We start from the raw sequence: 14,411 nt of genomic DNA on the forward strand, positions 1-14,411 counted from the left end.
TTCATTCCTTTTTCTTGTTTAATAGTATTCTATCGTGTCGATCTATCAGTTGGTTTAGCTGTTCACCAGTTGATGGACTTTTGAACTGTTTCCAATTCTGGGCTGTTACGAATAATGCTGTTATGAACATTCACATGCAGGTCTTTTTTGTGGACATGTGTTTTCACTTCTCTTGAACAGACACCTACAAGTGATAAATATATGTTTACATTTTTAAGAAACCACCAAAGTGGTTATTTTGCATTCCCAAACTGGCACTGTATGAGAGTTCCTATTTCTGAACATCCTCACCAACATTTGTTACTGTCTTTTTTATCATAGCTGTTTCAGTGTGTGTGAAACAGTATCTCACTGTTTTTCTTTACAGTCTCTTAATGACTGATAATTGAGCATTTTTTTGTGTGTTTTGCCTTCTCTGGGGAAATGTCTATTTAAATCTTTTGCCCATTTTTTGATTGTGTGTCTTCTTGAATTTTAAGAATTTTTTATGTATTCTAAGTCCTTTATCATGTATATAGTTAGCAAGTACTTCTCCCAGCCTGTGGCTCATCTGTTTTCTTAATGGTGTCCTTTGAAGCACTAAAGTTAGAATTTTTATGGGGTCCAGTTTTTCAATTTTTTCTGCTATAAATTATGCATTTGGGTTGTATCTAAATAATTTTTACTGAATCCAAAGTTTTAAAGATTTTCCAATACATTTTGTTTTTAAAGTTTTACAGTTTTAGGTCTTAAGTTCAGGTTTCTGATCCATTTAAGGACCTGTTTTCAGTAGGTTTTGTTCTTCTTTTAAGATGTAAATAATGACTCCTTTTTGGTTTCTCTGTAGGCAGGACAAGATTTCAGTAATAACATATGTCCCTTCAGCATTGCCCTCCTGCTCTCTGTAACAAGAATACAAAGATATGAGGAACAGGTATTCATTACTGACTTTTTGGTTCTTTCTGTAGTTGATATGGAGTACAAGAACCCTTTATTAGCCTTCTGCTGGCAGAAAAGTCCTCTGTAAGGTGTGTAGGCCCACTCTGTTTCCTGGGAGCTGCCTGGAGATGTCTCAGGTTCTTGGTTTATACCTTTACTTCTTGTGGGTGATAAGCCCAGTGGTAAGATGGGAATCAGAGTGGAAGCTTATCACACAGTCCGGGTGGTGAGATGGGAACTTTAGCTGGGAATTCACTTGCGGTCTGTGATGTTGCAGCTTTCTAAGAAGTTGTCCCTGATTGAGTTGAAATTAATGAGAACCATTTCGTTGCAAATATGGAAATATAAACTACTTTCCCTTTTTTTATCATGTGTGTTCCCTGATTGTGGGTAATATTGATACTGATTTTTACCCCTTTCTTCTCTCTCTCTCTCTCTCTCTCTCGAAGAGAGAGCAAGGCAGGTAGGGAGGAGCAGAAGGAGTGGGAGAATGAAAGAATTTTTTTTTTTTAAATAATAGTGAAAAAAAATTTTTTTTAAGATTTTATTTGAGAGAGAGAGCATAAGCAGGGAGACGGGCAGAGGGAGAGAGAGAAACAGGCTCCCCACTGAGCAGGGAGCCCGATGTGGGGCTCCATCCCAGGACCCTGTGATCATGACCTGAGCTGAAGGCAGATGCTTAAATGACTGAGCCACCCAGGTGTGCCAGAGTAAGAAAATCTTAAGCAGACTCCATACCCAGCGTGGAGCCTGACATGGTCTCACAACCTTGAGATCATGACCTGAGCTGAAATCAAGAGTTAGACACATAACGAAGTGAGGCCACTCAGGGGCTCCAGCCCTTTTCTCTCTTAAGGAATGCCTACCTGTCTTCAACTCTTAAACACCCACTGAAAGTCATGATTTTTGTATCATATTCAGCTAGTAAAATAGCTATCTTAGGGACACCAGTATATGGCAGCAAGTAGGAAGTTAACAAAGTAAAGATTCTAAAGCATGGGCTATTATTTTTTGCTTCATTTTCCTATTTCTTTCATTATTTTAGGTGTTTGACCTTTTAAAAGCTTCAGTTGTAAAAAGCTTTAAAGATCTTCAGCTTCTTCAAGGTTCAAAATTTCTTCAGAATCTAGTCACTCAAAGGTCTTGTGTTTCAACCATGATCTTGGAAGTCGTAAAGAATAGGTGAGTTCCTGAACCAAACCCCAGTAGGTTCATAAGGTATTTTAGTGTTAGAAAATGCACCATGATGTCATATGTGGGGCTCAGCAGAGAGAACTGATGATGGTGGCTGTTGTCTTCACACATTGAGGTTTAATCCCTTGAAATTGGTCAAGCAAACTTTTCCTGTATCAAAAAATCCTTAAATCCCAAGATTTGATTTCTTGGCCACCTTGATAGCAAGAATACAAAACTAAACTAGGTGCCTTTGACCCTGTCATGATATTACAACTCTTTCTTGGTCTGAGTCTTTATTGGCTTTTTAGGTGAGTTAAAAAAAAAAAAAAAAACACGCACACACACATTAAAAGTTTTATTTGCTTTAACTGTTGAAGTTTAGGGCCGGTGGAATGAAACTGAATCAGCAGTTTTAGACAAATCCATTTGATTGATTTTTTTATTGGAAAGAGAGAACATGAGTTGGGGAGAGGGTCAGAAGAAGCAGGCTCCCTGTCAAGCAGGGAGCTGAAGGCAGACACTTAAGTGACTGAGCTACTCAAGTGCCCCTAAACAAATCTATTTTGGGACACCTGGGTGGCTCAGCAGTTGAGCACCTGCCTTTGGCCCAGAGCGTGATCCTGGAGTCCTGGGATCGAGTTCCGTATCAGGCTCCCTGCATGGAGCCTGCTTCTCCTCCCTCTGCCTCTCTCTCTCTCTCTCTCTCTCTCTCTCTCTCTCATGAATAAATAAATAAATATCTTTAAAAAAAAAAAAAAAAAGAACCTTAGTACACATATTTATCCACTTCTTTCAATAATCCTTATAAAGATTGTTAAGCAATAATCTGAGTATTGTCATATCTGAAAATGTTTTGATTTTTGCCCTCCCACTGAACAATAGTTTGACATAAAATTTTAGGTTTATAATCATTTTCTGTTGTCTTTTTGCATCTAGAATTACTGACGGAAAGTCTGATTACCTGATTCTTTGTACTATTGCAGATAATATTCATGGGCACTTACAAGACTTCATTTCTATTTTTGATGTTCTGAAATTTAACACAATTTACATAGATTCCTTTTTAATTCATTCCTGCTTGATACATGCCCTTTCAATTATAAGGATTCATGTCCTAAACTCTGCTTTTCTCCTTATTTTCTTTAATTAATCCCTCCCTTTTTTATCTCCATTCCCTCCTGTTAGCTGTTGGAATGTCCTTGTGTGCTGCGTTTCTTAATTTTTCTTTCAAGCTTTTCATATTTTTGTCTTTTTATGTGAAATTCTACAAAAATCCCTTGATTCTTTTATTTCATTAATTTGTTCTTCAGCTCTGTTTATTTTACCTTTAGGTTTATCTGTTGAGTTTTACACTCTAGCAATCATGTTTTTCATTTCTAACATTTCCAATTGTTTTTTTCATAACAGTCTATTTTTTGTTTCATGCTATAATATCACTTAAGGGTATTTATTAGACTTTTAAAAATCTTCTTTTTGTTCCATTAACCCTTTCCCTCAGGTGTTCATTGAATTTTGGTGCTTCTCTTTCAACGTGCTCTTTTCCCTTATATTTGGTGATTATTGGTTGTCTCGTTGTTGGTGTTCACCGTTAGTTTGTCTGACAGTGCTGTACTGTTTAATACGGTTTACCTCTGATGTGAAGATAGTGGTGGGATATGCCAGGGGCTGACCTCCCTAATTCTCCAGCATGTTGCCATACTCTCAGAGTGCTTCTCCACCACTGAGGCCCAAGCTCCTCTACTCACAGATCCCACCTAAGGACAGGCCTCATTTTTGCTCACTTCTTACCATAAACTGGGGGTGCAGTGGGCTGTTGGGGAAGAAGGTAGAGAAGAATGTTGTGTACCTAACTGTTCGTGCTGGGAAATTCCAGCTAGTCCTCACCCCAGTTGCCCTAAAGTCCCTTCCAGTTCCCAGCATATCTACTTTAGGTATCTGCTTTGGGAACTACCCCTTCATTTTGCACCATGTGGTCTGTGGCTTCATCTTTCATTCTTGTGTTACATTTCTTTCACTTTTTAAGGATTCTTTATAATTTCTCGTCAGTCAAAAACACATCTTAATTTTCCATATTATGGACTGTGTATGTGCACCTTATATAGCCACATACATACAGATGTGTATCTTTTCCATCATTTATAGGTATTGGGAGTAAGAAAAATAGAGCATGAGCTCAGTCTATTATCTTGATCCCAGATTTCCAGAGTATGAATATTATTAAAATCTGTCAAAATATTATGAGAATTTTCACAAGTGTGGCCTTTATTCTTTAATCCTATATTATAATCTGTTGCTGTTTAGCAGGTAGATATAATAATATAGAGGTTATTGTAAGCGTATCATTTCCAGTACTGTGGGTAACATTAAAAGTTATAAAATCACCAAGGATTCTGCTGCTGTGCAAAAGGTTATTTGTAGGTTTACCTCATGTTTTTGAAACCAGATCATACATTGATTTGTACTATAAGTGTGCATGTGATATAAATATATAAATATGAATGTAAATATTCATGCTATAAATATTTACTGTGTGCCTTCTAAATGTTAGTCTTAAGCCAGGCTGTATGGGTAGAAATATGACTACAAGATGGGTCTCTACCATGTAGAAACTCAGTCTAGGGAGAGAGGCAAACTTTAAAGCATGGATAGAATATAAGTGTTGTTAGTGTCATGGGGGAAATAGAAGAAGCAACAATTAACTTGAGTCATGAAATCCTGAATGGAAACATGTAATGGTTAGTACACTGAAATATTCTAGTTTCATCTGTATGTTTTTGAATATTCTGTAGTTTCTGGATTTTCCCAGTGTTCTCTCAGTGGAAATACTGACAGGAATTCCAAAATCCAACAGATAAGTACGCATGAAAAAAAAAGGTTCATGTGAAGAGTGTTGGTGATCCAGATCAAGTTTTGAGAAATGTGTAAATATGGCAGTGAATGTGAAGGTTTTTCTTTTTAACTAAGCTTTGTTTTCTTGCAGTGTTCATAGTTGGGATCATGTTACTCAGGGCCTGGTAGAATTTGGCTTCATTTTGATGGATTCATATGGGCCAAAGAAGATTCTTGATGGAAAGACTATTGAAACCAGCTCAAGTCTTTCTAAAATACCAAACCAGCATGCATGTAAGCTGGGAGCTAATATTCTGTTGGAAACTTTTAAGGTGAGTCTCCAGTTAATTCTGTAAAATTATATTATCAACAGGGCATGACATTAGTCTGGGAGTTCGGAGGACAAGGATATTTGAGTATGCAGCAGTTTCCAGGAACAGAGGTTGGGATAGTAATTAAAACATGACAGATCCAGCTGGAATATTTACTTTTTCATCCTTTATTTATATGAGTTCTTCATTTATTTTAATTTCTCCTTTTTTCTGCTTCTTAGAAGTTTGAATATAAATTAGCTTTCCATGATTTCCTCTTCTTCCTCTAGTAGTAAATCATTTTTGATCATTTTCTGTTTTAGGGGGTGCTTTTGGACGCTATTACTTTATATAAAAGATAATCTTTTAGGTCGCTACATCAAGCTTGAAGAATCATGCTTATTGGTTCATTGTTTTTAAAGAAACCAAAATAATTCTTATATTTTTTAAATCTATTGCTATATAACAACTGTCCTCTCAATCTTAATTTCTGAAATAGCTTTCAAAAATGCATTTCCTTTCAACTAAAACAAAAGCTAGGTTATGTCTGAGGCCAAACAACTCTGTTAATGATTCCTCTATGTCATTTTCTTGACATCGAATTAATATAGCTACATGCCAAAAGTATGTGCTGAATATACTATTTGGAGACTAATTTAAATGTGAATCTAGTGTTCTGATCCAGAACTATGAAGCGAATGCATATAATAGTCCTTGACTGTTGTGTGTTAGATGATATAAACGGCCCTTTTTAATAGTAATCTGATTAAAAGAGTAAGAGATTTTAATATTTTTTATTTTAAATGTTTTTTTTTTAAACTAGTGAGGTTCTCTTTGCTTTCACACAGATGTTATGTTGTCTTTGTCAAAGCATCTGTAGAGCATATAATTTACTAATAATCTATTGTTATTCTGAAGTCTGAAAGAAATTAGTCTGTACCTTGAAGTAATCAAGTTGAGGTAAGAATTTTAATGAAAATTTGAGTGAAAGTTTAAAACAGGTCTTTTTTTTAGGTGACTGCTGTGCTTCCAGAAACTGAGGAAGGGTTTGGTTAAGATTTTTGAGATTTCCAGAAGTTTTCATGGGCTTTTAAATTTTAAGATGAAAGTCATGCATAGCATACTGTCAGATAATGAGTATTGGCATGTAATGGATACCTTAAGTAGAAGTTTTCCTTTTTGATGCTGAACCTAAGACATGGCAATACTTTTGTGTGAGCTCTCTCTTAGGCTAATAAACATGGTAGTTCACCCTGCTAATGAATCTTCTGAGAACAGAATGAGGATAGAATTAAGTGATTCTGTCTTTCCAGATGACTCACACTATATTTGTCTTTGAAATAGTCAAGTTTTGCCTAACATGAATTGATGCAATTGTAAGCTGAAGGTCACTATGGAATATTTTATTGACTGTTCTATTTTTTTAGATCCATGAGATGATCAGACAAGAAATTCTGGAGCAAGTACTCAACAGGGTTGTTACTAGAGCATCCTCTCCCATCAGTCATTACTTAGGTATTGAACTGTGAAAAGGTGTGAAAGTTCTAAGGAATATTTTCATGCAAATATACTGTTTTGGCCCTGGAATTTTTTATTTAAATAGGCTCCGTGCCCAGCATAGAAGCCAGCGCAGGGCTTGAGCTCACAATGCTGAGATCAAGACCTGAGTGGATGGGGCAGCCCCAGTGGTGCAGCGATTTAGCGCCGCCTGCAGCCTAGGGCGGGATCCTGGAGACCCGGGATCGAGTCCCACGTCAGACTCCCTTCATGGAGCCTGCTTCTCCCTCTGCCTGTGTCTCTGCCTCTCTGTGTGTGTGTGTGTCTCTATGAATAAATAAATAAAAAATCTTTAAAAAAAAAAAAAAAAAAAAAGACCTGAGTGGAGATCAAGAGTCAAATGCTTAGCCGACTGAGCCACCCAGGTGCCCAGGTCCTGGAAAAAAAAATTTAATGTTGCAGTAGCTTAGTCCAATATCTTTGATTATAATGCCAATGAGCCATAAGTGTATTTATATTGTTTGTGGTCATCAAGAAGGAAAGGAGCATATAACCGATGAGTGAAACTTCTATCTTGCATCAGCTCAGTCTCTTCAGTTTTACTATTTCTCCAGTGAGTATTGTCCTTACACTGCATCTCATTGACCTCCCGTTCCTTTAACCCTTGACATTCTGGCTTCAATTCTCCTCTCTGTAGTTTGATGCATATCTTCTAATGCCAAATCCACTGGTCTTTTCTTAGCCACTGACTTTCCTAATTTCTCTTCTTTCAACACAGTTTATAACTCCCCTGAAACTTGCTTAGATAGGTTCTCTGATAACTAACAGTTTGCTTCTTACCCTGCATGTGATCAGTTCTTCTCTTCCTCCTTTAATGGTTCTTTTCCTTCTATACTTAAGTGTCAAGATTTTACAAAGTTCAGTACTTGACACTTTATTCTACTTTTTTTTCTTTCTTTACAGCTTTATTGAATTATAACTGAAGTACAGTAATATATACATATTTAAGCATAACAGTTTGATGACTTTTGACATGTACAGCTACCATTTTTAGAATTGTATGTAAATGGACTCCTACTGTATGCACTCCTTTTTTTGTCTGGCTTCTTTCACTCAGCATAATTCTTGTGAGATTTTTCCATGGTTGTTGCATGTATCAGTAGTTGATCCCTTTTTATTGTTGGTAGTACACTATTTGCTGAGAATATAATCTCGACTTTTTTATTCATTCACTTGTGGACAGGTTATGTAGGTTGTTTCTGGTTTGGGGCTATTATGGATAAAGCTGCTGTGAACATTCAGGTGTAAATCTTTTGAGGAAATATGCTTTCATTTCTCTTGGGAAAATATCTGGTAGTGGAATGCTGCATCATATGGGAGATCTACGTTTAATAAAACTGCCAGACTGCTTTCCAAAGTGGTAATCCATTTTATATTCCTACCAGATGTTGCTAGTCACTCCACATTGTAACTAATACTTGGTATGGTTAGTCTTTAATTTTAGTCATTCTGATAGGTGCATGATAGTATCTCATGGTTTTCAAATGTCTGTTCAAATCTTTTGTCAATTTTTAAAAATGGAATTGTTTGCCCCCTTATTACTGAGTTGTAAAACTTCTTTACATATTCTAAATACAAGTCCTTTGTCAGATATGTGTTTTGCAAATACTTTCTCCTAGTCTGTGGTTTGACTTAATTTTTTTAACAGTGTTGTTGTTTAAAGAGCAAGTATTTTTAACTTGTCAATTATCAATCAGTTTCTTTTTATAGTTCCTGCTTTTTATGTCATGTATTAAAGAATCTTTGCCAAATAAAATCACAAAGATTCACTAAGATTTTTTCCTATGTTTTCTACTAGAAGCTTTATGATTTTAGCTCTTATACTTAGATCTGTGATCCATTTTTGTTAAATTTTATGTGTGATGTGAAGTAACAGCGTCCCCCCACCATTTGGCTATCCAGTTACTTCACAATTTTTTAAAAAGATTTTCTTGTTTTCATTGAATTACCATGGCACCTTGGCTAAAATCAACCAACCATATAAATATGGGTCTATTTTAGGAATCTTCTGTTCCAGTTATCTGTTATTGTCTTGATTACTATACCTTTGTAATAAATGAAATAGTGTAAATCTTTCAATTTTGTTCTTTTTCAAAATAATTTTGGTTAATCTAAATTCCAAATTTCTATTTGGAAAATCTCATTTCCAAATAAGTTGTAGAATTAGCTTGTCAATTTTTATTTTAAAAAACCTGGTCAGAGGGCAGCCCGGATGGCTCAGCAGTTTAGCACCGCCTTGAGCCCAGGGCCTGATCCTGGAGACCTGGGATTGAGTCCCATGTCAGGCTCCCTGCATAGAGCCTGCTTCTCCCTCTGCCTGTGTGTCTGCCTGCCTCTCTCTCTCTCTTTCTCTTTCTCTCTCTGTCTCTCATGAATAAATAAATAAAATCTTTTAAAAAAAAACTTTTTTTAGGGATCCCTGGGTGGCGCAGCGGTTTAGCGCCTGCCTTTGGCCCAGGGCGCGATCCTGGAGACCCAGGATCAAATCCCACGTCAGGCTCCCGGTGCATGGAGCCTGCTTCTCCCTCTGCCTGTGTCTCTGCCTCTCTCTCTCTCACTGTGTGCCTATCATAAATAAATAAAAATTAAAAAAAAAATTTTTTTTTAATTATAAAAACCTGGGCAGGGGCAGCCCGGATAGCTCAGTGATTTAGCACTGCTTTCAGCCCAGGGCCTGATCCTGGAGATCCGGGATCGAGTCCCACATTGGGCTCCTTGCATGGAGCCTGCTTCTCCCTCTGCCTGTGTCTCTGGTGCTCGCTCACTCGCTCGCTCTTGCTCTCTGTGTGTCTCATGAATAAATAAATAAAATCTTTTTAAAAATAAATAAATAAATAAATAAAACTTTAAAAAATTAAATTTAAAAACCTGGTCATGTTTTGATTAAGATTGCCTTGAATCTATGGATCAATTTGGGAGACAGTTGACATCTTAATAATATGAGTCTTCCAACCCATCCGTGAACACAGTAGAGATCTCCTTTTATTTAGACCTTCCTTAATTTCTTTTAGCAATGTTTGTAAACTTCAATGTGAATCTTGCATATCTTTCAGCTTTATCCCTATTTCATTTTTTTGATGCTATTGTACATGGTATTTTTAAAATTTCAATTTCTTATTGTTAACTGTTAGCATGTAGAAATAGAAACGGCTTCTTTTTTATACTGATCTTATATCCTGCAGCATTGCTAAACCCACTTTATTAGTTATAATTGCTTTTTGGCAATGCCTTAGGATTTTCTATATAGAAATCATGTCACCTATAAATCAAAACATTCCTGATATCAGTGGTTTTCATCTTCTTTATCAGTTTGGCTTAGGGACTTGTCAGTTTTACTGATCTTTTGAAGAATGACCTTCTGGCTTAGATGCTCTCCAGTGTTCTCTGTTTACAATTTCTTTGATTTCTTCTTCTTTTGTAAAAATTTCATTTATTTATTTGAGAGAGAGAAAGTACAAGCCAAGGAAGGAGCAGAGGGAGGGGTAGGGGGAAAGAATTTCAAACAGACTCTGCACTGAGCTTGACACAGGACTCGATCCCATGACCCTGAGATCATGACCTGAGCCAAAACCAAGAGTTGAATGCTTGACAGACTGAGCTACCCAGATGCCCTTCTGCTTCTTATTTCTTATTTTTTGCTTGCTTTGGGTTTATTTTAGTCTTGTAAGTGATTGAAAAAAAAATCAAAAGAAGGGTATTTCATGTCCTATGAAAAATGTAGATTTGAGTTTATAGTACAGTATTATTGGAATATAGCCAAGCTCGATCATTTGTGTGTTATCTATCTTGCCTTTACAATATACTAACAGAGTTGCATAGTTGTCATTTATACCATGTGGTCAATAAAGCATAAAATAGTTACTATCTGGCCCTTTATGGAAAAAGTATGCCAGCTTGTAGTCTATTATATTCACTTGGATGTGTACATTGCTTTTTCTTCCTGATGTTTCAAGTTTCCTTTTGTTTGTGTGAAGGGTTTTAACTAACATTTGCTTAATAAAAACTGTTGTTCAAGTTCTCTAAATCTGGGTGAACATTGGTAGTTTATGTCTTTAAAGGAATTTCACCATTTCATATGATTTATCAAATTTACCATGAAGTTGTTGAGAATGTGTTCCTCTTAATGACTGTATGTTCTGTATTGACGCACATCAGTATTCTTATTCCTGATAGCCATGATGTGCATCTTCTTTTTCCTTCACTGAAGCAAGAGATTGATCAATTTTATTAATCTTAAAAAAACAGCTTTTGGTTTCACTGGATTTCTCCTTGTTTTTGTTTTTAGTTTCATTTATTTCTGCTCTTTTTTGTTGCCTTTCTACTGCTTACTTTGGGTTTAATCTGTGTTTTTGGTTAGAAGCTTGGGCATGAATTTGAGACTTTTTTTTTATCCCAAAGCAAGCATTAAATTATAAATTTCCATCAAAAATTGCTTTAGCTACATCCCATAAATTTTTAAAATTTTCATTCAGTTCCAAATACTTTTTAATTTCCCTTGTGATTTGTTCTTTAACCTATGTATCATTTTAAAGATTTTATTTATTTATTCATGAGAGACACAGAGAGAGAGGCAGAGACATAGGCAGAGGGAGAAGTAGGCTCCATGCAGGGAGCCCAATGTGGGACTTGATCCCAGGACCCCAGGATCACACCCTGAGCCAAAGGCAGACACTCAACCGCTGAGCCACCCAGGTATCCCAACTCATCTGTCGTTTAGAAGTATATTGTTCAGTCTTTGAATATTTGAAAATTTTCCAGATATTTTTCTGTTGTTCATTTCTGGTTTGTGGTTATAAAACATACTGCCTCCAACTGAATGGTTTTTTATAAAGTTTATTTATTTAAGTAATCTCTACCCCTAGTGTGAGGCCCAAACTCACAACCCCAAGGTTAAGAGTCACATGCTTTTGCAATGGAGCCAGCCAGGCACCCCTACGACATAAATTTTTAAAAATTTATTGTGACTTGCTTTATAATTCTCAGAATATGGTCCATTTTGAAAAATGTTCTGTTTACTTTGGAAAGAATATGTATTCTGCTGTTGTTAGGTGCAGTTTTCCATAACTCAATTATATCAGATGATTCAAATCTTCTATGTCCTTTTAAGATTTTCTGTCTACTTCTGTTAACTATTAAGAGCGGAGTATTGAGGGACACTTGGGTGGCTCAGCGGTTGAACATCCACCTTTGGCTCAGGGCATGATCCTGGGATCCGAGATTGAGTCTCACATCGGGCTCCTTACATGGGGCCTGCTTCTCCCTTTGCCTGTGTCTCTGCCCCTCTCTGTGTGTGTTTCTCATGAATAAATAAATAAAATCTTTAAAAAAAAAAAAAAGAGTATTGAGGTATCTGCTTTGTAATTATCAATGTGTCTGTTTCTTTTAGTTCTATCCTTTCCTGCTTTATGTGTTTTTAAACTTTGTTATTAGAGACATACTTGTTTAGGATTGTTATGTCATCTTGCTTAATTGACCTATTAATCAGTATGAAATGATCTTTTAGGGTGCCTGGTGGCTCAGTTGGTTAAGACTCTACCTTCAGCTCAGGTCCTGATCCCAGGGTTCTGAGATTGAGCCCCACATCAGGCTCCCTGCTTTGCCAGGAGCCTGCTTCTTTCTCTCCCTCTGCCCTTGCCCTTGTGCTGTCATGCACTCTCTCTGTCAAATAAATAAATAAAAACTTTTTAAAAAAGAACAAGAAAAGAAATGATCTTTTTTGTTCCTGGGAATACTATTTGTTCTGAAGTCTACCTTGATATAAATATAACTTCTCCAGTTTTCTTTTAAGATTTATTTATTTGTTTGTTTTAGAGAGAGAACATGAGCAGGAGGGGCAGAGGGACAGGGAGAGAGAATCCTTTTTTTTTTTTTTTTTTTTGGAGAGAGAATCTTAAGCAGACACTGTGCTGAGCCCGGAACCCAATGCAGGGCTTATCTTACAACCCTGAGATCATGACCTGAGCCAAAACCAAGAGTTGGATGCCTAACCTACTGTACAATCCAGACTCTCCTCTGCAGTTTTTGTTTGATCAGTGATAGCATGGGTTTTCTTTTCCCCATCTTTTTGCTTTTAAGTTATTTATATCTTTTTAGTTAGCATGAGTTTCTTATAGAAAACATACAATTGCGTCTTTTTAAATCTTTTTTGATAATCTTGGACTTTTTAAATCAGGGCACGTCATTTACGTTTAATATGATTTTTTTAATGTGATTATCATCTGGCTCTTTTTTCTTCTGTACTTGGTTTCCATTTTCCTCCTCTTCTGCCTTCTTTTGGATTGAAATTTTTTTAATTCCATTTTATCTTGCTAATTTGATTGCCTCCACCTCTGTTTTATTTTCTTTTGTGTTTGGTTTAGTGTTTATGATACATCTTTAACTTACTATAGTTAATACCTTTAAGTAGTGGTATACCCCAACAGTATACCTCCATTTCTTACCTCCACTCCTGTGACTTGTGCTGTTCTCATACATTTTATTTCTTTAGTTATTGAATTATATCTACATTGTTGTTATGTTTGCTTTAAACAGTCAGTTGTCTTTCAAATTTTTTAAAATAAGAAAATATCTTTTATTTTTACCCATGCATTTACCATTTCTGGTGCTTTTGTGTATATCCAGATTTCTTTCGTTCTTTTTTTTTTTTTAAGATTTATTTATTCATGAGAGACAGAGAAAGGCAGAGGAAGAAGCAGGGGCTCCATTCAGGAAGCCTGATGTGGGGCTCAATCCCGGGACCATAGGATCATGTCCTGAGCTGAAGGCAGACGCTCAACCCCTGAGCCACCCAAACACCCCTAGATCCAGATTTCTATCCAGTATCATTTTCTGTCCGACTACCTTTAACTTTCTTATACTGTTGATCTACCGTTGTTGGATTCTTCTGTGTGTCACAAAAAGTCTTCATTTAGTGTTAGCTTTTTGAAAGATATTTTTGCTGGGTATAGAGTTCTACATTGACAGGGTTTGGGGATCCCTGGGTGGTTCCGTGGTTTAACGCCTGCCTTTGGCCTAGGACGCGATCCTGGAGTCCCAGGATCGAGTTGCGTCGGGCTCCCTGCATGGAGCCTGCTTCTCCCTCCTCCTGTGTCTCTGCCTCTCTCTCTCTCTCTCTCTCCAGGTCTATGAATAAATAATAAATTTTTAAAATCTTTTTAAAAAATAAATTGACAAGGTTTTTTCCTTTTAGTGCTCTAAAGATGTTACTTTACTGTTCTTTTGGTTTTCATCATTTCTAATGTCAACTTTCATTAATATCCTTGTTCCTCTCTATATAATTTTTTTCTTTTCAGATTTTTATTGGTGGTTTTAAGCAATTATGTGTGCTTTAGTGTAGCTTCCTCCATGTTTCCGGTGATTGGAGTTTGTCAAGCTTCTTAGATTTGTAGGTTTTTGGTTTTCATTAAGTTTGGCATATTTTGGGGATCCCTGAGTGGCGCAGCGGTTTGGCGCCTGCCTTTGGCCCAGGGCGCGATCCTGGAGACCTGGGATCAAATCCCACCTCGGGCTCCCGGTGCATGGAGCCTGCTTCTCCCTCTGCCTGAGTCTCTGCCCCTCTCTCTCTCTCTCTCTCTCTCTGTGACTATCATAAATAAATAAAAATTTTTAAAAATGTATATA

General features: G+C 36.6%; 1 protein-coding gene across 6 annotated transcripts in view; it reads left to right on the forward strand.

Moving 5' to 3' along the window:
- Positions 1–14,411, forward strand: part of FANCI (FA complementation group I) — a 74,839-nt gene that overhangs the window by 22,770 nt on the left and 37,658 nt on the right. For 5 of the 6 annotated variants that reach the window (XM_038532820.1, XM_038532822.1, XM_038532824.1 and 2 more), the window contains 4 exons: positions 827–913; positions 1,964–2,100; positions 5,075–5,255; positions 6,662–6,749. In XM_038532820.1, the coding sequence (XP_038388748.1) occupies positions 827–913; positions 1,964–2,100; positions 5,075–5,255; positions 6,662–6,749 (493 nt within the window). The remainder of the gene's footprint in view (positions 1–826; positions 914–1,963; positions 2,101–5,074; positions 5,256–6,661; positions 6,750–14,411) is intronic. The other variant, XM_038532823.1, reaches the window with a different exon arrangement.

This window comes from Canis lupus, chromosome 3, assembly GCF_011100685.1.
Source record: "Canis lupus familiaris isolate Mischka breed German Shepherd chromosome 3, alternate assembly UU_Cfam_GSD_1.0, whole genome shotgun sequence".
Taxonomy (NCBI): Eukaryota; Metazoa; Chordata; class Mammalia; order Carnivora; family Canidae; genus Canis; species Canis lupus.